General features: G+C 41.7%; 1 protein-coding gene across 1 annotated transcript in view; it reads left to right on the top strand.

Annotated features, from left to right (window-relative positions):
- Positions 1-24,974, top strand: part of CASTOR1 (cytosolic arginine sensor for mTORC1 subunit 1) — a 328,065-nt gene extending 303,091 nt beyond the window's left edge. The window contains exons 8-9 of the mRNA XM_053699840.1: positions 8,947-9,041; positions 23,402-24,974. Of these exons, the coding sequence (XP_053555815.1) occupies positions 8,947-9,041; positions 23,402-23,467 (161 nt within the window). The 3' untranslated portion in view covers positions 23,468-24,974. The remainder of the gene's footprint in view (positions 1-8,946; positions 9,042-23,401) is intronic.
- The last annotated feature ends 205 nt before the right edge of the window (positions 24,975-25,179 follow it).

The following is a 25,179-nucleotide window of genomic DNA, read 5'->3' as shown; positions in this document are numbered from 1 at the left end:
TCAGCAAAGCAGATACCAGGGACTGTAAAGGGGTTAAATATAAAAACGGCTTAAGGGTTAAAGCTTTCAAATTTGGTGTGCAATACTTTTAAGGCTTTAAGACACTGTGGTGAAATTTTGGTGAATATTGAACAATTCCTTCATACTTTTTCACATTTGCAGTAATAAAGTGTGTTCAGTTTAAAATTTAAAGTGACAGTAACGGTTTTATTTTAAAACGTTTTTTGTACTTTGTTATCAAGTTTATGCCTGTTTAACATGTCTGAACTACCAGATAGACTGTGTTCTGTATGTGGGGAAGCCAAGGTTCCTTCTCATTTAAATAGATGTGATTTATGTGACACAAAATTTAGAGAAAATGATGCCCAAGATGATTCCTCAAGTGAGGGGAGTAAGCATGGTACTGAATCATCCCCTCCTTCGTCTACACCAGTCTTGCCCACACAGGAGGCCCCTAGTACATCTAGTGCGCCAATACTCCTTACTATGCAACAATTAACGGCTGTAATGGATAATTCTATCAAAAACATTTTAGCCAAAATGCCCACTTATCAGCGAAAGCGCGACTGCTCTGTTTTAGAAAATACTGAAGAGCATGAGGACGCTGATGATATTGGTTCTGAAGTGCCCCTACACCAGTCTGAGGGGGCCAGGGAGGTTTTGTCTGAGGGAGAAATTTCAGATTCAGGGAAAATTTCTCAACAAGCTGAACCTGATGTGATTACATTTAAATTTAAATTGGAACATCTCCGCGCCCTGCTTAAGGAGGTGTTATCTACTCTGGATGATTGTGAGAATTTGGTCATTCCAGAGAAATTATGTAAAATGGACAAGTTCCTAGAGGTCCCGGGGCCCCCCGAAGCTTTTCCTATACCCAAGCGGGTGGCGGACATTGTAAATAAAGAATGGGAAAGGCCCGGCATACCTTTCGTCCCTCCCCCTATATTTAAGAAATTGTTTCCTATGGTTGACCCCAGAAAGGACTTATGGCAGACAGTCCCCAAGGTCGAGGGGGCGGTTTCTACTCTAAACAAACGCACCACTATACCCATAGAAGATAGTTGTGCTTTCAAAGATCCTATGGATAAAAAATTAGAGGGTTTGCTTAAAAAGATGTTTGTTCAGCAAGGTTACCTTCTACAACCAATTTCATGCATTGTTCCTGTCACTACAGCAGCGTGTTTCTGGTTCGATGAACTAGAAAAGGCGCTCAATAAAGATTCTTCTTATGAGGAGATTTTGGACAGAATTCATGCTCTCAAATTGGCTAACTCTTTCACCCTAGACGCCACTTTGCAATTGGCTAGATTAGCGGCGAAAAATTCTGGATTTGCTATTGTGGCGCGCAGAGCGCTTTGGCTAAAATCTTGGTCAGCGGATGCGTCTTCCAAGAACAAATTGCTTAACATTCCTTTCAAGGGGAAAACGCTGTTTGGCCCTGACTTGAAAGAGATTATTTCTGATATCACTGGGGGCAAGGGCCACGCCCTTCCTCAGGATAGGTCTTTCAAGGCCAAAAATAAACCTAATTTTCGTCCCTTTCGCAGAAACGGACCAGCCCCAAGTGCTACGTCCTCTAAGCAAGAGGGTAATACTTCTCAAGCCAAGCCAGCCTGGAGGCCAATGCAAGGCTGGAACAAAGGTAAGCAGGCCAAGAAACCTGCCACTGCTACCAAGACAGCATGAGATGTTGGCCCCCGATCCGGGACCGGATCTGGTGGGGGGCAGACTCTCTCTCTTCGCTCAGGCTTGGGCAAGAGATGTTCTGGATCCTTGGGCACTAGAAATAGTCTCCCAAGGTTATCTTCTGGAATTCAAGGGGCTTCCCCCAAGGGGGAGGTTCCACAGGTCTCAATTGTCTTCAGACCACATAAAAAAACAGGCATTCTTACATTGTGTAGAAGACCTGTTAAAAATGGGAGTGATTCATCCTGTTCCATTAGGAGAACAAGGGATGGGGTTCTACTCCAATCTGTTCGTAGTTCCCAAAAAAGAGGGAACATTCAGACCAATCTTAGATCTCAAGATCCTAAACAAGTTTCTCAAGGTTCCATCGTTCAAAATGGAAACCATTCGAACAATTCTTCCTTCCATCCAGGAAGGTCAATTCATGACCACGGTGGATTTAAAGGATGCGTATCTACATATTCCTATCCACAAGGAACATCATCGGTTCCTAAGGTTCGCATTTCTGGACAAGCATTACCAGTTTGTGGCACTTCCGTTCGGATTAGCCACTGCTCCAAGAATTTTCACAAAGGTACTAGGGTCCCTTCTAGCGGTGCTAAGACCAAGGGGCATTGCAGTAGTACCTTACTTGGACGACATACTGATTCAAGCGTCGTCCCTTCCACAAGCAAAGGCTCACACGGACATTGTCCTGGCCTTTCTCAGATCTCACGGGTGGAAAGTGAACGTAGAAAAAAGTTCTCTATCTCCGTCAACAAGGGTTCCCTTCTTGGGAACAATAATAGACTCCTTAGAAATGAGGATTTTTCTGACAGAGGCCAGAAAATCAAAACTTCTAAACTCTTGTCAAATACTTCATTCTGTTCCTCTTCCTTCCATAGCGCAGTGCATGGAAGTAATAGGTTTGATGGTAGCGGCAATGGACATAGTTCCTTTTGCGCGAATTCATCTAAGACCATTACAACTGTGCATGCTCAGTCAGTGGAATGGGGACTATACAGACTTGTCTCCGACGATACAAGTAGATCAGAGGACCAGAGATTCACTCCGTTGGTGGCTGTCCCTGGACAACCTGTCACAGGGGATGAGCTTCCGCAGACCAGAGTGGGTTATTGTCACGACCGACGCCAGTCTGATGGGCTGGGGCGCGGTCTGGGGACCCCTGAAAGCTCAGGGTCTTTGGTCTCGGGAAGAATCTCTTCTCCCGATAAATATTCTGGAACTGAGAGCGATATTCAATGCTCTCAAGGCTTGGCCTCAGCTAGCAAAGGCCAAGTTCATACGGTTTCAATCAGACAACATGACGACTGTTGCGTACATCAACCATCAGGGGGGAACAAGGAGTTCCCTGGCGATGGAAGAAGTGACCAAAATCATTCAATGGGCGGAGACTCACTCCTGCCACTTGTCTGCAATCCACATCCCAGGAGTGGAAAATTGGGAAGCGGATTTTCTGAGTCGTCAGACATTTCATCCGGGGGAGTGGGAACTCCATCCGGAAATCTTTGCCCAAATTACTCAATTGTGGGGCATTCCAGACATGGATCTGATGGCCTCTCGTCAGAACTTCAAGGTTCCTTGCTACGGGTCCAGATCCAGGGATCCCAAGGCGACTCTAGTAGATGCACTAGTAGCACCTTGGACCTTCAAACTAGCTTATGTATTCCCGCCGTTTCCTCTCATCCCCAGGCTGGTAGCCAGGATCAATCAGGAGAGGGCATCGGTGATCTTGATAGCTCCTGCGTGGCCACGCAGGACTTGGTATGCAGACCTGGTGAATATGTCATCGGCTCCACCATGGAAGCTACCTTTGAGACGAGACCTTCTTGTTCAAGGTCCGTTCGAACATCCGAATCTGGTCTCACTCCAACTGACTGCTTGGAGATTGAACGCTTGATCTTATCAAAGCGAGGGTTCTCAGATTCTGTCATTGATACTCTTGTTCAGGCCAGAAAGCCTGTAACTAGAAAAATCTACCACAAAATATGGAAAAAATATATCTGTTGGTGTGAATCTAAAGGATTCCCTTGGGACAAGATAAAAATTCCTAAGATTCTATCCTTTCTTCAAGAAGGTTTGGAGAAAGGATTATCTGCAAGTTCTTTGAAGGGACAGATTTCTGCCTTGTCTGTGTTACTTCACAAAAAGCTGGCAGCTGTGCCAGATGTTCAAGCCTTTGTTCAGGCTCTGGTTAGAATCAAGCCTGTTTACAAACCTTTGACTCCTCCTTGGAGTCTCAATTTAGTTCTTTCAGTTCTTCAGGGGGTTCCGTTTGAACCCTTACATTCCGTTGATATTAAGTTATTATCTTGGAAAGTTTTGTTTTTGGTTGCAATTTCTTCTGCTAGAAGAGTTTCAGAATTATCTGCTCTGCAGTGTTCTCCTCCTTATCTGGTGTTCCATGCAGATAAGGTGGTTTTGCGTACTAAACCTGGTTTTCTTCCGAAAGTTGTTTCTAACAAAAACATTAACCAGGAGATAGTCGTGCCTTCTTTGTGTCCGAATCCAGTTTCAAAGAAGGAACGTTTGTTGCACAATTTGGATGTAGTGCGTGCTCTAAAATTCTATTTAGATGCTACAAAGGATTTTAGACAAACATCTTCCTTGTTTGTTGTTTATTCTGGTAAAAGGAGAGGTCAAAAAGCAACTTCTACCTCTCTCTCTTTTTGGCTTAAAAGCATCATCAGATTGGCTTACGAGACTGCCGGACGGCAGCCTCCTGAAAGAATCACAGCTCATTCCACTAGGGCTGTGGCTTCCACATGGGCCTTCAAGAACGAGGCTTCTGTTGATCAGATATGTAAGGCAGCGACTTGGTCTTCACTGCACACTTTTACTAAATTTTACAAATTTGATACTTTTGCTTCTTCTGAGGCTATTTTTGGGAGAAAGGTTTTGCAAGCCGTGGTGCCTTCCATCTAGGTGACCTGATTTGCTCCCTCCCTTCATCCGTGTCCTAAAGCTTTGGTATTGGTTCCCACAAGTAAGGATGACGCCGTGGACCGGACACACCTATGTTGGAGAAAACAGAATTTATGTTTACCTGATAAATTACTTTCTCCAACGGTGTGTCCGGTCCACGGCCCGCCCTGGTTTTTTAATCAGGTCTGATAATTTATTTTCTTTAACTACAGTCACCACGGTATCATATGATTTCTCCTATGCAAATATTCCTCCTTTACGTCGGTCGAATGACTGGGGAAGGCGGAGCCTAGGAGGGATCATGTGACCAGCTTTGCTGGGCTCTTTGCCATTTCCTGTTAGGGAAGAGAATATCCCACAAGTAAGGATGACGCCGTGGACCGGACACACCGTTGGAGAAAGTAATTTATCAGGTAAACATAAATTCTGTTTTTGCTAGAGAGGTGACGTTTTCACCTCTTAGCCAATAGCCGTGCGTTTTAATCCGGCTTGGTGCACTTGGGAGCCGGATTTCCCGCACGCTATTTGCTTAGAGGTGAAAAAGTCACCTCTTAGCAAAATAAATTTCTGCCATGGGCTGCCTGAGCAGCTCAGAATGGCGATCGATTGAAACAAATAAAGGAGCTTTCTGCATGAAGTATGTTATACTTCATGAATGAAAGTCCCTTTTATTTGTTTCAATAGTCAATCCTAGCGTTTCATATAAAAAACATAACTGTAAAAAGCTGACAAGGAAATATCACCTGAACATCTCTATGTAAAAAGGGAAGATATTTTACCTCACAATTTCGTCAGGTCACCAGAGTAAGTTCTCTGTGAACAGTTAGAGCTGCTGTAAAGCTGCAAGTTGAAAAAACAAAACAAAAACACAATAGCCAATCCACATCAGCAGTGCTGAACTCATGCATTGCGTTGCTGTGATCTCATGAGATTTCACTTAAATCTCATTGGCTTTCACAGTAAACTCACTTAACCCTTTGATGAAAGGGTTAATCTGTCTACATCTGAAAATTTCTATGATGGGATCGGGTCAGGGGGCGTCCTTATGAGGCTAGGCCCGCCCTCCAGACCGCGATCCCATTCTGGAAGCACCGTTGGCTTCAGGGCAGCCAAACGGCTAGGACGTTCCAAAGCCCATCACAGTTAGAATGGCATGGAACGTCCTAACGGCGGTAAAAGGTTAAACTGAATAGAGAAATAACATGACTGTGCCTGCACGTGCTAGATGCACACTCCCTAGCAAGTAATTGGACTAAAGTGTCTAGTGGGGTGTGAAAAATAATAATAATAATAAATAATTTTGAGGTAAACATCTTTCTTTTTTACATAGAGATGTTCAGGTGATATTTTCTATTCAGATTTTTACAGCTATGCTGCATCACTTTCAAGTGCTTCAACATTTGGGTATCATGTCCCTTAATTTATATCTCCCAAATAAAAAATTATTCTAAATAGAAGTCTCGTTTTGTGATGTTTTAGATAATAATACTCCAGTAAAAGGGTGTTTTTGTCTATCCGTTTTGAGTTATGGTCGTAATATTTTCGCTTTTCCATGAGAGGGCAATTAGACATTTCGTGCTGTTTCTTGCTATTGTGATCCATTTATTTTAATTGTCCTTTAAAGGGATATCCCTTTAACTGAAGGTGAAGTAAGAGATGCAAAATCAGACAAAAATGTTGTTGGGGGTAATGTTCCCATTAAACTTTTGGGAGGAAAATAAGGTTTGTGATTTTGCAAGTAAATGTGCTAATGGGATGTCTTCATCAGGTTCATATCAAGTACAACATCACGGTAAAGTTATTATAAAATAAAAAAGGAAATAAGGTGTACAGGTAGTGTGCATCAGTCTGGAAAATGTTTTTTTGTGTGAACGTATTAACAGTATACAAAATATAATCTGTTTCTGAGCATTCCCAAATCCCTAGCACATTTGTATTTGCCCGCTATGTGGTAGCGACTCCACAGCTGCTAAACGGATTTCTTTTAGACACAAACACATGTTCCTCTATCCCTCAGAGGATAGCCCATACGTTATTTATATTGTTAAAACTAATTATATATATATATATATATATACATCTATATTAATCGTGCGTGCGTGATTGAGATATATATATATATATATATATATATATATATATATATATATATATATATATATATATAGCGCGTGATTGGCTGTGCTCAGGCAGGGGGCATCGTTGCACAAGAGCACAAAATTGCATTCTTGTGCAATGATGAATTCCGCCAGTGAATTCAGCCCACCAGGGGCGCATATGTACGCCCCAGTCCGTCGTAGCTTGATAAATCGACCCCAATATCTGCATTCAAGCTTTTCATTTAAACCTTGGGAAAATGTATGTTTGTCCCAAGGGTGAAGAAGACATCCTAATCACTCTCAGAGGGTTAGAAATCTTTTTGTCAGGTTACATGTAGCATAAAATGAGTATAGAGAATTTCAGACCAAGGGGACGGTCCGTTATATTCATAGTCAAACATCTAATTTTGTTTTTTAAAGTGAATGTACATTTTTGCTTATTAATTGTTACCTACTTGTTCACAATCTTATAAATATTCAAACCGCAATAATATTATTTTAAAATAAATTATGTTTATTGTTATTTTTATCTATAAACTTATCTCCGCTCTATGCATTGAACTCCTCCCAAACGTCTTCTTCCTGTTTTTCCCCCTGCATTATTTTAATATCTACCTCCCACTTGATGACATCAGTTTGAATCGTGTTCCCGATCAGGGCTCTCATTTGCGCATGCGTTTACTATTTGGATGACAATCAATACACTGTAAACCTCGGCACCTCGTTTCACATCGCGCATGCGTTAATACTCGGTAACAAAGTTGAGTTGGTAATGCACTGAGTTGGTAACGTCGTCGGGTAGTTTGCGCATGCGCAGTAGATACGCGTGACGTAGGGAACAACTGGCCTGACGCCTCGGGGGTGAGGAAAATAGTTCTAAATAGAAGTGTCAATCATCAAAATAATGTGGGACCATAATGGCGGGCGGAGGAATCGCCTATAAGAATACAACCTAAATTATTAACTATTTCTTTTTAGATTTTGATTTAGAGATTTTGATGAATGAAACTCACTTTTATTTTCGAAATTACACACTATGATGCAGAGCAAGTAGGTTGACTTTACATGCACTTTAATTTTATTTGGGAAAATAACTTGTGCTGATTATTATTGCTCTTTTGTTGGTGAATTTAAAATAAATAGACGTTAAATTGTTTGCTGTCACTACAATTATTTAACTGTAACTAAATGTTAGGTGCCTCATGTAATGTCTCCTTGCACTGTGCAACTATGTTGTTTTACCAGTAAGAATGACAAATCAAATACTGGTTATCTGGGCAGAATCAGCGATTATTGTTCATCATTAGATGATGTGAATTTTACAGAAATAAAATATTAAATATGTTTTGCAATCTTTATATAACATGATTAACATAAGTCAACCTATTTGAGTTTTTAAATGTAGTTTTTTTTTTTGCAGTAATATGTCCAATTTATGGCATTAGCTGCTATGGGAATATGCTATGCATATTTTTTGTTTTTTCCATTTTTTCTTGGGCTGTATCCCGTAGCAGTGTTTTGCCAAAGATCTACTTGTTCGTAATTAAAATACTTAGAGATGTAGACAAGGTGTGGCTTTTACCCAGAAGGTAGAGTTCTGACCATTTAATAAATACTGCCACAGATTGTGAACCCTTAAAGGGCCATGATACCCAAATGTTGAAACACTTGAAAGTGATGCAGCATAGCTGTAAAAAGCGGACTAGAAAATATCACCTGAACATCTCTGTAAAAAAGAAAGATATTTTACCTCACAAATTCCTCAGTAGCCACATCCCATTGTAAAGGACTTCTAAGTAGCAAATCAGTATGTCTGTCCCGGGACAGCTAAGGGAGTGAGCTTACGTGCACTCTCATCTTGTTTCCCTATCCAGTTTAAGGAAGTTTACTATGAAATCTCATGAGAGTTAAGTGAAATCTCATGAGATCACAGTAAAAGAGTTCATGACCTCAGCACTGTTGATGCTGATTGGCTGCTATTCATTTCTTAATTTTTTTAAAAAATTTTTTGCCTGCAGCTGGGCAGCAACTGAAGTATAAATGTTTACACAGAACTTACTCTGCTGAGCTGAGGAGATTGTGAGGTAAAATATCTTCTTTTTTTTTACATAGAGATGCTCAGGTGATATTTTCCTGTCGGCTTTTTACAGTTATACTGCATCTGTTTCAAGTGATTTAGCATATGAGTATTATGTCCCTTTAACATAACAATTTTATGCTTTCTGTTTTTACACAGATGAATGTGGAATTGTGGCACAAATTGCAGGACCGCTAGCTGATGCTGACATATCCGCCTATTATATCAGTACATTCAACTTTGATCATGCCTTGGTAGGTAGAGCATCAGAGACCTGCATTTAGTAATCAATTTGTTTGAGTCTTTATTAGGGCAACAAAGATAAATTGTTCATTATTACACAGGGGCAATTAAATGTGTTCACAATTATCCATTTTGCCTAATGGACTGTGTCCTTCACTTTGATTTTCTAATTTGAAATAGCTTATTTTGCCTATTGTATCCCCACCCATACTGAACCTTTTCTAAGCTTAAAGGGACACTCAAGTAAAAAGAAAAAAAAAAACTTTCCAATTTATTTCTATTATCAAATTTGCACAGTCTTTTTATATTCTCACTTTCTGGAGAACAAGCTCACAGGGTATACGTATACTAGTCTCTGATTGGCTGATGTCTGTCACATGATGCAGGAGAACGGAAAATGGGAGAAAAAATACATTTGTCTGAAAAAAAATCGGCTTATTTGAAATTTGATTGCGAGTGTGAAAAATGCACTAGTGCTATTGCATTATCTTTTTATTATGTACTTGTTAATTATGTAACTCTACTGCATTGAGTGGCCCTTTAAGTTCTAGTTACAAAAAAACACATAAGCAAGAAGGTTTGGATAAAATAATGCTCCCAGTGGTGGACTGTAACAGACTACTACTAATATGTTTATTTCCCATTGTTCTCAGTAGTAACCAGTTGCGCGAGAGCAGGGCTTGTCAATTGCCCTGAACAAGAGGCAAAAGAAGCAGTTTCTGCTTCTTACATTTGTGTCTGCAGGCTGCTTATGCACAGCAAAACCTTTGTATTTCTCTTGTAAGGTGTATCCAGTCCACGGATCATCCATTACTTGTGGGATATTCTCATTCCCAACAGGAAGTTGCAAGAGGATCACCCACATCAGAGCTGTCTATATAGCTCCTCCCCTAACTGCCACCTCCATTCATTCTCTTGCAACTCTCGACAAGCATGGAAGCAGTAAGAGAGATGTGGTGAAATGTAGTTGTCTTTTCTTCAATTCAAAAGTTTGTTATTTTCAAATGGTACCGGAGTTGCACTATTTTGGTCCCAGGCAGAAAATAGAAGAAGAATCTGCCTGTGGTCTCTAATGATCTTAGCAGGTTGTAACTAAGATCCATTGCTGTTCTCACACATAACTGAAGAGAGGTAACTTCAGCTGGGGAATGGCGTGCAGGTTATCCTGCTATGAGGTATGTGTAGTTTAAATTTTTTCTAGAGGAATGTAAATGCTAGAAAATGCTGCTGATACCAGATTTATTTAAGGTAAGCCTGATTACAGTGATTTAATAGCGACTGGTATGCTTACTGTCAGAGGTAATACTCTTATTATTTTTCAATTCCTGTCTTATAAAACGTTTGCTGGGAATGCTTAAACATTTTTATATATGTTTTGGTGATAAAAATGTATTGGGGCCTAGTTTTTTCCACATGGCTGGCTTAAATTTGCCTAGAAACAGTTTTATTAGGCCTCCCACTGTGTAGACATGAGTGGGAGGGGCCTAATTTAGCGCTTAATTGCGCAGTAACTTTTGCAGACTGAGACATCCAGCTTCCCTCAAGGAGTCCCCTGAATGCTATAAGGACCTCTATAAAGGGTTTTTGGGCTTTCCAAAGTCGTTTGTATGGCAAGGTAGGGCCACAGCAGAGCTGTGGCAGTGTGTTGTGACTGTTAAAAAAAAAGTCTATAGTTTTTTTGATCCGTTTTTTAAACTAAGGGGTTAATCATCCATTTGCAAGTGGGTGCAATGCTCTGTTAGCTTATTTCGTTTGATTTACTGCTTTTTCTCCAACATAGGTGTGTCCGGTCCACGGCGTCATCCTTACTTGTGGGATATTCTCTTCCCCAACAGGAAATGGCAAAGAGCCCAGCAAAGCTGGTCACATGATCCCTCCTAGGCTCCGCCTACCCCAGTCATTCTCTTTGCCGTTGTACAGGCAACATCTCCACGGAGATGGCTTAGAGTTTTTTAGTGTTTAACTGTAGTTTTTCATTATTCAATCAAGAGTTTGTTATTTTCAAATAGTGCTGGTACGTACTATTTACTCAGAAACAGAAAAGAGATGAAGAATTCTGTTTGTATGAGGAAAATGATTTTAGCAACCGTAACTAAAATCCATGGCTGTTCCACACAGGACTGTTGAGAGCATTAACTTCAGTTGGGGGAACAGTTTGCAGTCTTTGCTGCTTGAGGTATGACACATTCTAACAAGACGATGTAATGCTGGAAGCTGTCATTTTCCCTATGGGATCCGGTAAGCCATGTTTATTACGATTGTAAATAAGGGCTTCACAAGGGCTTATTTAGACTGTAGACATTTTTTGGGCTAAATCGATTGATATTAACACTTATTTAGCCTTGAGGAATCATTTATTCTGGGTATTTTGATATAATAATATCGGCAGGCACTGTTTTAGACACCTTATTCTTTAGGGGCTTTCCCAAAGCATAGGCAGAGTCTCATTTTCGCGCCGGTGTTGCGCACTTGTTTTTGAGAGGCATGGCATGCAGTCGCATGTGAGAGGAGCTCTGATACTTATAAAAGACTTCTGAAGGCATCATTTGGTATCGTATTCCCCTTGGGTTTGGTTGGGTCTCAGCAAAGCAGATACCAGGGACTGTAAAGGGGTTAAAGCTTAAAACGGCTCCGGTTCCGTTATTTTAAGGGTTAAAGCTTCCAAATTTGGTGTGCAATATTTTCAAGGCTTTAAGACACTGTGGTGAAAGTTTGGTGAATTTTGAACAATTCCTTCATGTTTTTTCGCAATTGCAGTAATAAAGTGTGTTCAGTTTAAAATTTAAAGTGACAGTAACGGTTTTATTTCAAAACGTTTTTTGTACTTTCTTATCAAGTTTATGCCTGTTTAACATGTCTGAACTACCAGATAGACTGTGTTCTGAATGTGGGGAAGCCAGAATTCCTATTCATTTAAATAAATGTGATTTATGTGATAATGACAATGATGCCCAAGATGATTCCTCAAGTGAGGGGAGTAAGCATGGTACTGCATCATTCCCTCCTTCGTCTACACGAGTCTTGCCCACTCAGGAGGCCCCTAGTACATCTAGCGCGCCAATACTCCTTACTATGCAACAATTAACGGCTGTAATGGATAATTCTGTCAAAAACATTTTAGCCAAAATGAACCCTGTTCAGCGTAAGCGTGGATGCTCTGTTTTAGTTACTGAAGAGCATGACGACGCTGATATTAATATCTCTGAAGGGCCCCTAACCCAATCTGAGGGGGCCAGGGAGGTTTTGTCTGAGGGAGAAATTACTGATTTAGGGAATATTTCTCAGCAGGCTGAATCTGATGTGATTACTTTTAAATTTAAATTGGAACATCTCCGCATTTTGCTTAAGGAGGTATTATCCACTCTGGATGATTGTGAAAATTTGGTCATCCCAGAGAAACTATGTAAAATGGACAAGTTCCTAGAGGTGCCGGGGCTCCCAGAAGCTTTTCCTATACCCAAGCGGGTGGCGGACATTGTTAATAAAGAATGGGAAAGGCCCGGTATTCCTTTCGTCCCTCCCCCCATATTTAAAAAATTGTTTCCTATGGTCGACCCCAGAAAGGACTTATGGCAGTCAGTCCCCAAGGTCGAGGGAGCGGTTTCTACTTTAAACAAACGCACCACTATTCCCATAGAGGATAGTTGTGCTTTCAAAGATCCTATGGATAAAAAATTAGAAGGTTTGCTTAAAAAGATGTTTGTTCAGCAGGGTTACCTTCTACAACCCATTTCATGCATTGTCCCTGTCACTACAGCCGCATATTTCTGGTTTGATGAACTGATTAAGGTGCTCGATAGTGACTCGCCTCCTTATGAGGAGATTATGGACAGAGTCAATGCTCTCAAATTGGCTAATTCTTTCAGAGCGCTTTGGTTGAAATCTTGGTCGGCTGATGCGTCTTCCAAGAACAAGCTACTAAACATTCCTTTCAAGGGGAAAACGCTGTTTGGTCCTGACTTGAAAGAGATTATCTCTGATATCACTGGGGGTAAGGGCCATGCCCTTCCTCAGGATCGGCCTTTCAAGGCAAAAAATAGACCTAATTTTCGTCCCTTTCGTAAAAACGGACCAGCCCAAGGTGCTACGTCCTCTAAGCAAGAAGGTAATACTTCTCAGGCCAAGCCAGCTTGGAGACCAATGCAAGGCTGGAACAAGGGAAAGCAGGCAAAGAAACCTGCCACTGCTACCAAGACAGCATGAAATATCGGCCCCCGATCCGGGACCGGATCTGGTGGGGGGCAGACTCTCTCTCTTCGCTCAGGCTTGGGCAAGAGATGTTCTGGATCCTTGGGCGCTAGAAATAGTCTCCCAGGGTTATCTTCTGGAATTCAAGGGACTTCCCCCAAGGGGAAGGTTCCACAGGTCTCAGTTGTCTTCAGACCACATAAAAAGACAGGCGTTCTTACTTTGCGTAGAAGACCTGTTAAAAATGGGAGTGATTCATCCTGTTCCATTGAGAGAACAAGGGATGGGGTTCTACTCCAATCTGTTCATAGTTCCCAAAAAAGAGGGAACATTCAGACCAATCCTAGATCTCAAGATCTTAAACAAATTTCTCAAGGTCCCATCTTTCAAGATGGAAACCATTCGAACTATCCTTCCTTCCATCCAGGAAGGTCAATTCATGACCACGGTGGATTTAAAGGATGCGTATCTACATATTCCTATCCACAAGGAACATCATCGGTTCCTAAGGTTTGCATTCCTGGACAAACATTACCAGTTCGTGGCGCTTCCTTTCGGATTAGCCACTGCTCCAAGGATTTTCACAAAGGTACTAGGGTCCCTTCTAGCTGTGCTAAGACCAAGGGGCATTGCAGTAGTACCTTACCTGGACGACATTCTAATTCAAGCGTCGTCCCTCCCTCGAGCAAAGGCTCACACGGACATCGTCCTGGCCTTTCTCAGATCGCACGGCTGGAAAGTGAACGTGGAAAAGAGTTCTCTATCCCCGTCAACAAGGGTTCCCTTCTTGGGAACAATTATAGACTCCTCAGAAATGAGGATTTTTCTAACAGAGGCCAGAAAGACAAAGCTCCTGGACTCTTGTCGAATACTACATTCCGTTCCTCTTCCTTCCGTAGCTCAGTGCATGGAAGTGATCGGGTTGATGGTAGCGGCAATGGACATAGTTCCTTTTGCGCGCATTCATCTAAGACCGTTACAACTGTGCATGCTCAGTGTCACGACCGACGCCAGTCTGATGGGCTGGGGCGCGGTCTGGGGATCCCTGAAAGCTCAGGGTCTTTGGTCTCGGGAAGAATCTCTTCTACCGATAAATATTCTGGAACTGAGAGCGATATTCAATGCTCTCAAGGCTTGGCCTCAGCTAGCGAGGACCAAGTTCATACGGTTTCAATCAGACAACATGACGACTGTTGCGTATATCAACCATCAGGGGGGAACAAGGAGTTCCCTAGCGATGGAAGAAGTGACCAAGATCATTCTATGGGCGGAATCTCACTCCTGCCACCTGTCTGCTATCCACATCCCGGGAGTGGAAAATTGGGAAGCGGATTTTCTGAGTCGTCAGACATTGCATCCGGGGGAGTGGGAACTCCATCCGGAAATCTTTGCCCAAGTCACTCAACTTTGGGGCATTCCAGACATGGATCTGATGGCCTCTCGTCAGAACTTCAAAGTTCCTTGCTACGGGTCCAGATCCAGGGATCCCAAGGCGGCTCTAGTGGATGCACTAGTAGCACCTTGGACCTTCAAACTAGCTTATGTGTTCCCGCCGTTTCCTCTCATCCCCAGGCTGGTAGCCAGGATCAATCAGGAGAGGGCGTCGGTGATCTTGATAGCTCCTGCGTGGCCACGCAGGACTTGGTATGCAGATCTGGTGAATATGTCATCGGCTCCACCTTGGAAGCTACCTTTGAGACGAGACCTTCTTGTTCAGGGTCCGTTCGAACATCCGAATCTGGTTTCACTCCAGCTGACTGCTTGGAGATTGAACGCTTGATTTTATCGAAGCGAGGTTTCTCAGATTCTGTTATCGATACTCTTGTTCAGGCCAGAAAGCCTGTAACTAGAAAGATTTACCATAAAATTTGGAAAAAATATATCTGTTGGTGTGAATCTAAAGGATTCCCTTGGGACAAGGTCAAGATTCCTAGGATTCTATCCTTCCTTCAAGAAGGATTGGAAAAAGGATTATCGGCAAGTTCCCTGAAGGGACAGATTTCTGCCTTGTCGGTGTTACTTCACAAAAAACTGGCTGCTGTGCCAGATGTTCAAGCCTTTGTTCAGGCTCTGGTTAGAATCAAGCCTGTTTACAAACCTTTGACTCCTCCTTGGAGTCTCAATTTAGTTCTTTCAGTTCTTCAGGGGGTTCCGTTTGAACCCTTACATTCCGTTGATATTAAGTTATTATCTTGGAAAGTTTTGTTTTTAGTTGCAATTTCTTCTGCTAGAAGAGTTTCAGAATTATCTGCTCTGCAGTGTTCTCCTCCTTATCTGGTGTTCCATGCAGATAAGGTGGTTTTACGTACTAATCCTGGTTTTCTTCCAAAAGTTGTTTCTAACAAAAACATTAACCAGGAGATTATCGTACCTTCTCTGTGTCCGAAACCAGTTTCAAAGAAGGAACGCTTGTTGCACAATTTGGATGTTGTTCGCGCTCTAAAATTCTATTTAGATGCTACAAAGGATTTTAGACAAACATCTTCCCTGTTTGTTGTTTATTCAGGTAAAAGGAGAGGTCAAAAAGCAACTTCTACCTCTCTCTCTTTTTGGATTAAGAGCATCATCAGATTGGCTTACGAGACTGCCGGACGGCAGCCTCCCGAAAGAATCACGGCTCATTCCACTAGGGCTGTGGCTTCCACATGGGCCTTCAAGAACGAGGCTTCTGTTGATCAGATATGTAGGGCAGCGACTTGGTCTTCACTGCACACTTTTACCAAATTTTACAAGTTTGATACTTTTGCTTCTTCTGAGGCTATTTTTGGGAGAAAGGTTTTGCAAGCCGTGGTGCCTTCCATTTAGGTGACCTGATTTGCTCCCTCCCTTCATCCGTGTCCTAAAGCTTTGGTATTGGTTCCCACAAGTAAGGATGACGCCGTGGACCGGACACACCTATGTTGGAGAAAACAGAATTTATGTTTACCTGATAAATTTCTTTCTCCAACGGTGTGTCCGGTCCACGGCCCGCCCTGGTTTTTTAATCAGGTCTGATAATTTATTTTCTTTAACTACAGTCACCACGGTACCATATGGTTTCTCCTATGCTATTATTCCTCCTTAACGTCGGTCGAATGACTGGGGTAGGCGGAGCCTAGGAGGGATCATGTGACCAGCTTTGCTGGGCTCTTTGCCATTTCCTGTTGGGGAAGAGAATATCCCACAAGTAAGGATGACGCCGTGGACCGGACACACCGTTGGAGAAAGAAATTTATCAGGTAAACATAAATTCTGTTTTTTCACTTTTTTCAAATTCTGACCTTTTTTATTTTTCTTAAAGGCACAGTACCGTTTTTATTTCTCTTACTTGGTGTATCCAGTCCACGAATTCATCCTTACTTGTGGGATATTCTCAATCCCTACAGGAAGTGGCAAAGAGAGCACACAGCAAAGCTGTCCATATAGCTCCCCTCAGGCTCCGCCCCCCAGTCATTCTCTTTGCCGCTCTAACAAGTAAGGTTAGGATTCCAAGGATATTAGCTTTTCTCCAAGAAGGATTAGAGAAAGGTCTGTCAGCTAGTTCCTTAAAGGGACAGATATCTGCTCTGTTTTTAGTAGCCATTTCTTCTGCTCGAAGAGTTTCTGAATTGTCTGCTTTGCAGTGTGATTCACCCTATCTGGTGTTCCATGCAGATAAGGTTGTTTTGCGTACCAAACCTGGTTTTCTTCCAAAAGTGGTTTCTAATAAGAATATTAACCAGGAAATCATTGTTCCTTCTCTGTGTCCTAATCCAGTTTCTAGGAAGGAACGACTTTTACACAATCTTGACGTGGTTCGTGCTTTAAAATTCTATTTAAAAGCAACTAAGGATTTCAGACAAACATCATCCTTGTTTGTCGTCTATTCTGGTAAGAGGAGAGGTCAGAAAGCGACTGCTACCTCTCTTTCCTTTTGGCTGAAAAGCATCATCCGATTGGCCTATGAGACTGCTGGACAGCAGCCTCCTGAACGAATTACAGCTCATTCCACCAGAGCTGTGGCTTCCACATGGGCTTTCAAGAATGAGGCTTCTGTTGAACAGATTTGTAAGGCAGCAACTTTGCCTTCACTGCATACATTCGCCAAATTTTACAAATTCGATACTTTTGCTTCTTCGGGGGCTATATTTGGGAGAAAGGTTTTGCAAACAGTGGTGCCTTCCGTTTAGGTTACCCGACTTGTTCCCTCCCTTTATCCGTGTCCTAAAGCTTTGGTATTGGTATCCCACAAGTAAGGATGAATCCGTGGACTGGATACACCAAGTAAGAGAAAACAGAATTTATGCTTACCTGATAAATTACTTTCTCTTACGGTGTATCCAGTCCACGGCCCGCCCTGACAGTTAAGTCAGGTTCAAATTTAATTTAAAATAACTACAGTCACCACTGCACCCTATGGTTCTCCTTTTTCTCCTAACCGTCGGTCGAATGACTGGGGGGGCGGAGCCTTAGGGGAGCTATATGGACAGCTTTGCTGTGTGCTCTCTTTGCCACTTCCTGTAGGGATTGAGAATATCCCACAAGTAAGGATGAATCCGTGGACTGGATACACCGTAAGAGAAAGTAATTTATCAGGTAAGCATAAATTCTGTTTTTTTGCTTGTTAACTTGCTTTAAAGTGTTTTCCAAGCTTGCTGGTCTCATTGCTAGTCTGTTTAAACATGTCTGACATAGAAGAAACTCCTTGTTCATTATGTTTAGAAGCCATGGTGGAACCCCCTCTTAGAACGTGTACCAAATGTACTGATTTCACTTTAAGTAATAAAGACCATATTCTGTCTTTAAAAAATTTATCACCAGAGGAATCTGACGATGGGGAAGTTATGCCGACTAACTCGCCCCACGTGTCAGAACCTTTAAAGCCCGCTCAAGGGACTCACGCTCAAGAGGCGCCAAGTACATCTAGCGCGCCCATGGCGTTTACTTTACAAGACATGGCGGCAGTCATGGATAATACACTGTCAGTGGTATTATCCAGACTACCTGGGTTTCGAGGAAAGCGAGACAGCTCTGGAGTTAGAAAAAATACATAGCATACTGACGCTTTAAGAGCTATGTCTGATACCCCCTCACAATATGCAGAAGCTGAGGAAGGAGAGCTTCTTTCTGTGGGTGATTTTTCTGACTCAGGGAAGAGGATTCAACCTGATTCTGAGATATCAACATTTAAATTTAAGCTTGAACACCTCCGCGTGTTGCTCAGGGAAGTTTTAGCTGCTCTGAATGACTGTATTACAATTGCAGTGCCAGAGAAATTGTGTAGATTGGATAAATACTATGCAGTACCTGTTTACACTGATGTTTTTCCAATACCTAAAAGGTTTACAGAAATTATTACTAAGGAATGGGATAGACCAGGTGTGCAGTTCTCTCCCCCCTACTTTTTTTAAGAAAATGTTTCCAATAGATGCCGCCACACGGGACTTATGGCAAACGGTCCCTAAGGTGGAGGGAGCAGTTTCTACACTAGCTAAGCGTACTACTATCCCTGTCGAGGACAGTTGTGCTTTCTTAGATCCAATGGATAAAAAGTTAGAGGGTTACCTTGAGAAAATGTTTATTCAACAAGGTTTTATTCTACAGCCCCTTGCATGCATTGCCCCAGTCACTGCTGCTGCGGCCTTCTGGTTTGAGTCTCTGGAAGAGGCTTTACAGGTAGAGACCCCATTGGATGATATACTTGACAAGCTTAGAGCACTTAAGCTAGCCAATTCTTTTGTTTCTGATGCCATTGTTCATTTGACTAAACTAACTGCTAAGAATTCTGGTTTTGCTATTCAGGCGCGTAGGGCGCTATGGCTTAAATCATGGTCAGCTGACGTGACTTCAAAATCTAAGCTGCTTAATATTCCCTTCAAGGGGCAGACCCTATTCGGGCCTGGTTTGAAGGAGATCATTTCTGATATCACTGGAGTAAAAGGTCATGCCCTTCCTCAGGATAGGTCCAAATCAAGGGCCAAACAGTCTAATTTTCCTGCCTTTCGAAACTTCAAGGGGAGTGCAGCATCAACTTCCTCTAATACAAAACAAGAGGGAACTTTTGCGCAGTCCAAGTCGGTCTGGAGACCTAACCAGACTTGGAACAAAGGTAAGCAGGCCAAAAAGCCTGCTGCTGCCTCTAAGACAGCATGAAGGATTGGCCCCCGATCCGGTAACGGATCTAGTAGGGGGCAGACTATCGCTCTTCGCCCAGGCTTGGGCAAGAGATGTCCAGGATCCCTGGGCGTTGGAAATTGTATCCCAGGGATATCTTCTGGACTTCAGAGCTTCTTCTCCAAAAGGGAGATTTCACCTTTCACAATTATCTGCAAACCAGATAAAGAGAGAGGCATTTTTACACTGTGTTCAAGATCTCCTAGTTATGGGAGTGATCCACTCAGTTCCAAAGGAGGAACAGGGACAAGGATTCTATTCAAATCTGTTTGTGGTTCCCAAAAAAGAGGGAACCTTCAGACCAATCTTAGATCTCAAGATCTTAAACAAATTTCTCAGGGTCCCATCATTCAAGATGGAGACTATTCGTACCATCCTACCTATGATCCAGGAGGGTCAATACATAACTACAGTGGATTTAAAGGATGCTTATCTTCACATTCAGATACACAAAGATCATCATCGGTTTCTCAGGTTTGCCTTCCTAGACAGGCATTACCAGTTTGTAGCTCTTCCCTTTGGGTTAGCTACAGCCCCAAGAATCTTTACGAAGGTTCTGGGGTCACTTCTGACGGTCCTAAGGCCATGGGGCATAGCAGTGGCCCCTTATTTAGACGACATTCTGATATAGGCGTCAAATTTCTAAATTGCCAAGTCTCATACGGACATAGTTCTGGCATTTCTGAGGTCGCATGGGTGGAAAGTGAACGAAGAAAAGAGTTCTCTATCCCCTCTCACAAGAGTCTCCTTTCTGGGAACTCTAATAGATTCTGTAGAAATGAGGATTTACCTGACAGAGACCAGGTTATCAAAACTTCTAAATTCCTGCCGTGTTCTTTATTCCACTCCTCACCCTTCGGTGGCCCAGTGTATGGAAGTAATCGGCTTAATGGTAGCGGCAATGGACATAGTGCCGTTTGCCCGTCTACATCTCAAACCGCTGCAACTCTGCATGCTCAGTCAGTGGAATGGGGATTACACAGATTTGTCCCCTCTACTAAATCTGGATCAAGAGACCAGGGATTCTCTTCTCTGGTGGCTATCTCGGGTCCATCTGTCCAAAGGTATGACCTTTCGCAGGCCAGATTGGACAATTGTAACGACAGTTGCCAGCCTTCTAGGCTGGGGGACAGTCTGGAACTCCCTGAAGGCTCAGGGGTCGTGGACTCAGGAGGAGACACTCCTTCCGATAAACATTCTGGAACTAAGAGCGATATTCAATGCTCTTCAGGCTTGGCCTCAGCTAGCGACAATGAGGTTCATAAGATTTCAGTCGGACAACAGCATGACTGTGGCTTACATCAACCATCAAGGGGGAACAAGGAGTTCCCTAGCGATGTTGGAAGTCTCAAAGAAAATTCGCTGTGCAGAGATTCACTCTTGCCACCTATCAGCTATCCATATCCCAGGTGTAGAGAACTGGGAGGCGGATTTTCTAAGTCGACAGACTTTTCATCCGGGGGAGTGGGAACTCCATCCGGAGGTGTTTGCGCAATTGATTCTTTGTTGGGGCAAACCAGAACTGGATCTCATGGCGTCTCGCCAGAACGCCAAACTTCCTTGTTACGGATCCAGGTCCAGGGATCCCAAGGCGATGCTGATAGATGCTCTAGCAGCGCCTTGGTCCTTCAACCTGGCTTATGTGTTTCCACCGTTTCCTCTGCTCCCTCGTCTGATTGCCAAAATCAAGCAGGAGAGAGCATCATTGATTTTGATAGCGCCTGCGTGGCCACGCAGGACTTGGTATGCAGATCTGGTGGACATGTCATCCTTTCCACCATGGACTCTGCCGCTGAGACAGGACCTTCTACTTCAGGGTCCTTTCAACCATCCAAATCTAATTTCTCTGAGACTGCCTGGAGATTGAACGCTTGATTTTATCAAAGCGTGGCTTCTCCGAGTCAGTTATTGATACCTTAATTCAGGCACGAAAGCCTGTCACCAGGAAAATCTATCATAAGATATGGCGTAAATATCTTTATTGGTGCGAATCCAAGGGTTACTCATGGAGTAAAGTCAGGATTCCCAGGATATTATCTTTTCTCCAAGAAGGATTGGAAAAAGGATTGTCAGCTAGTTCCTTAAAGGGACAGATTTCTGCTCTGTCTATTCTTTTGCACAAGCGTCTGGCGGATGTTCCAGATGTTCAGGCTTTTTGTCAGGCTTTAGTTGGAATCAAGCCTGTGTTTAAATCCGTTGCTCCGCCATGGAGTTTAAATTTGGGTCTTAAAGTTCTTCAAGGGGTTCCGTTTGAACCTCTGCATTCCATAGATATCAAACTTTTATCTTGGAAAGTTCTATTTTTGGTAGCTATTTCCTCGGCTCGTAGAGTTTCCGAGTTATCTGCCTTACAATGTGATTCCCCTTATCTGATCTTCCATGCAGATAAGGTAGTTTTGCGTACCAAACCTGGGTTTTTACCTAAGTTGGTATCTAATAAGAATATCAATCAGGAGATTGTTGTTCCATCATTGTGTCCTAATCCTTCTTCAAAGAAGGAACCTCTATTACACAACCTTGACGTGGTTCGCGCTTTAAAGTATTATTTACAAGCTACTAAAGATTTTCGTCAAACATCTGCTTTGTTTGTTGTCTACTCTGGACAGAGGAAAGGCCAAAAGGCTTCGGCAACCTTGCTTTCGTTTTGGCTAAGAAGTATAATACGCTTGGCTTATGAGACTGCTGGCCAGCAGCCTCCTGAAAGGATTACAGCTCATTCTACTAGAGCTGTGGCTTCCACGTGGGCCTTTAAAAATGAGGCTTCTGTTGAACAGATTTGCAAGGCGGCGACTTGGTCTTCGCTTCATACTTTTTCAAAATTCTACAAATTTGATACTTTTGCTTCTTCGGAGGCTATTTTTGGGAGAAAGGTTTTACAGTCAGTGGTACCTTCCGTTTAAGTACCTGCCTTGTCCCTCCCTTCATCCGTGTACTTTAGCTTTGGTATTGGTATCCCACAAGTAATGGATGATCCGTGGATTGGATACACCTTACAAGAGAAAACAAAGTTTATGCTTACCTGATAAATTTATTTCTCTTGTGGTGTATCCAGTACACGGCCCGCCCTGTCATTTTAAGGCAGGTATTTTTTAACTTTAAACTACAGTCACCACTGCACCCTATAGTTTCTCCTTTCTCTTGCTTGTCTTCGATCGAATTACTGGAGGTGGCAGTTAGGGGAGGAGCTATATAGACAGCTCTGCTGTGGGTGATCCTCTTTCAACTTCCTGTTGGGAATGAGAATATCCCACAAGTAATGGATGATCCGTGGACTGGATACACCACAAGAGAAATAAATTTATCAGGTAAGCATAAATTATGTTTTCGCAGCTTGAAGACCAATACATAAAATCTACAAACATAATAAACCATATTCTCTCTTCACCATATTTAAAGGGACAGTCATAATTAAACTTCCATGATTTAGATAGGGCATGCCATTTTAAACAACTTTCCAGTATACTTTTATCATCAAATTTGCTTTGTTCTCTTGGTATTTGTTGAAAACTAAGCCTATGTAGACTCATATGCTAATTTATAAGCCCTTGAAGGCTGCATCTTATCTCAGTGCATTTTGACTGTTTTTCACATCTGAAAAGCGCTAATTCATTTATGCCATATAGATAACTATATGGTCACTCCTGTGGAGTTATTCGAGTCTACACTGATTGGCTAAAATGCAAGTCTGTCAAAAGAACTGAAATAAGGGGGCAGCCTTCAAAGGCTTAGATACAAGGTAATCACAGAGGTAAAAAATATATTAATATAACTGTGTTGGTTATGCAAAAACGGGGAATGTGCAATAAAGGAATTATCTATCTTTTTAAACAATTACAATTCTGGAGTAGACTGTCCCTTTAAGGCCAGCTGGTTATCATTATCATTATTGCCATTGTTTATTTAAAAGCTGTGTTTGCAGTTAGCTCTTCCTTACACATTGAAAATAGGACATCCTTTGAATATCATTATTTATAAATTGTATGGTCTATAGATAAGAGTGTGATTGTGGAAATATGTAAAAAACAAAACAATTTGTTTGTTCTTTGAATAGGTGCAAGAAGAAGACATTGACCAAGTGATCGGTTTATTACACCAGCGGCAGGATAGCCAAAGCTAGGCTGATATTTTCAGTCACTCCATTAACTGTACCCATCAGATACAGTAGCTGGTACAACTGGCAATCCAAAGGAAGGATTAGCAGAGCACAGTCTATGCACTGCTATGGTACACACTCCCCACTTGGTATTTGAAGAAGTGCTAATATTTTGTGATATTTTGAAAGCATTACCAGCCTTACCGTAGTCACATTTATTTTTCTTGTTATGGTAAATTAGTCAACTAAGGGCTTAATAAAGTAATGATTCTGAGCAATAAGACTTCTATTGCTGAGACTCACTAAATCCTCAGTGCCACATCAATAGGGGGCTGGATGTTCCAGCTCCAGATGAATTATTTCCTTTACTGGAACTGCAATATAATGCAAAGCTGCCTATATTGGCTTCCTTAAGTAGAACAATATACAAGTGCAGAGACCAATACCATGCCAGCAATTATTTTCTAGTTTTTTTTTTTAATGTGAGTGTGAAATATACACACGTTTATTAATGTACTTTCTTATTTGCACTTCTATTATGTTATATGTAGAACATAAAACTTAGAGGAAGCTTTCATTACTTTTGTTGCTAAAATAATCAGCTTTTCATTGCTCGCCATTGGCAGTGAAGTAGTTAAATCACTTCCATGATTTCTTAAAAATATCTTGAAGCAGGACCTTTTGGCAGAAGGTGTTTTGCGTTTGATAAATAACTTGCATTTTATTGCATTATAGGATATTGTTCTGAAAATGTGCTTCTTTAACTGGTATTCCAAGAAACATCTCAACAGCCTGTGCAACTTCTTCACTTGTGAATATGCAACTTTCTATCTGTGAACAGGGTACTTACCTCAACACATCTGTACTAAACCAATTAAGGAATTAGAGTGCTTTTTATTTTTTTTTCCATTGCAGTTTTATATTTCCAAGTGGTGTTAATGTTGATTAAAAAGTGCCAATTCTGTCCTGTTCACTACTGAAGGTTCCTTATCAGTGTTTCTGAGCTCTGGGATTCACAGGCCACATTTTACTGATACCACTTCTTTAGTTTTGGAAACAGATCAGTGACTGGTGTGAGTTCCCTTATGAAGCCACAGTAAGAGTATTTTGGATACCTATCCTTTTGATGTCAAATAGGTCACTTTAGAAATTGTTTTCATGTAGAGGATACAAAATGTAGTACTATTTTGGTTTAACAAAGTGCTCTGTGGGAGTTCTATTTCAATTCAGAAAGTGTAAACACAACATTTGGCTGATATTGGTGCTGGATGCTTGTAATACTTCCCATATGGAGCTATGAAGAACCCATAGCAGGACAAGCAATATTTGACTTTTTGAACGTATGACAATGGAATGCGAGTCAGTGCTTTCTGTTCAGCTTTTCATTATACAGAGTGCTCTTAATTAAACAACTTTAAAGATGTGTTTTTTTTTTTTAAACTTACATAAAATATAGAAATATATTCTAAAAAATATATTTTTACATTATTATTTGTCTTTTCATTGCCTTAATAAAATACTTTATTGCAAATGTTCTCTGATTTTTTTTTTTTGTTATATTTTAATGCACTTCTGGTATCCATAACATATTTTGTTTCACATTTCCCAAAACAGTACAAGACTGCAAAAAAATGTACAACTTCAAGCACTCAAATTCCCTATTTCAAATACTTGAACATTTGGAGCAAAGTATAGCGGATTTGAGATAGGAAAAAATATTAAAATATTACTTTTAT

This window comes from Bombina bombina, chromosome 2 (genome assembly GCF_027579735.1).
Source record: "Bombina bombina isolate aBomBom1 chromosome 2, aBomBom1.pri, whole genome shotgun sequence".
Classification (NCBI taxonomy): Eukaryota; Metazoa; Chordata; class Amphibia; order Anura; family Bombinatoridae; genus Bombina; species Bombina bombina.
The sequence above is the reverse complement of the archived record's forward strand: the minus strand, read 5'-3'. Positions and strand labels throughout refer to the sequence as shown.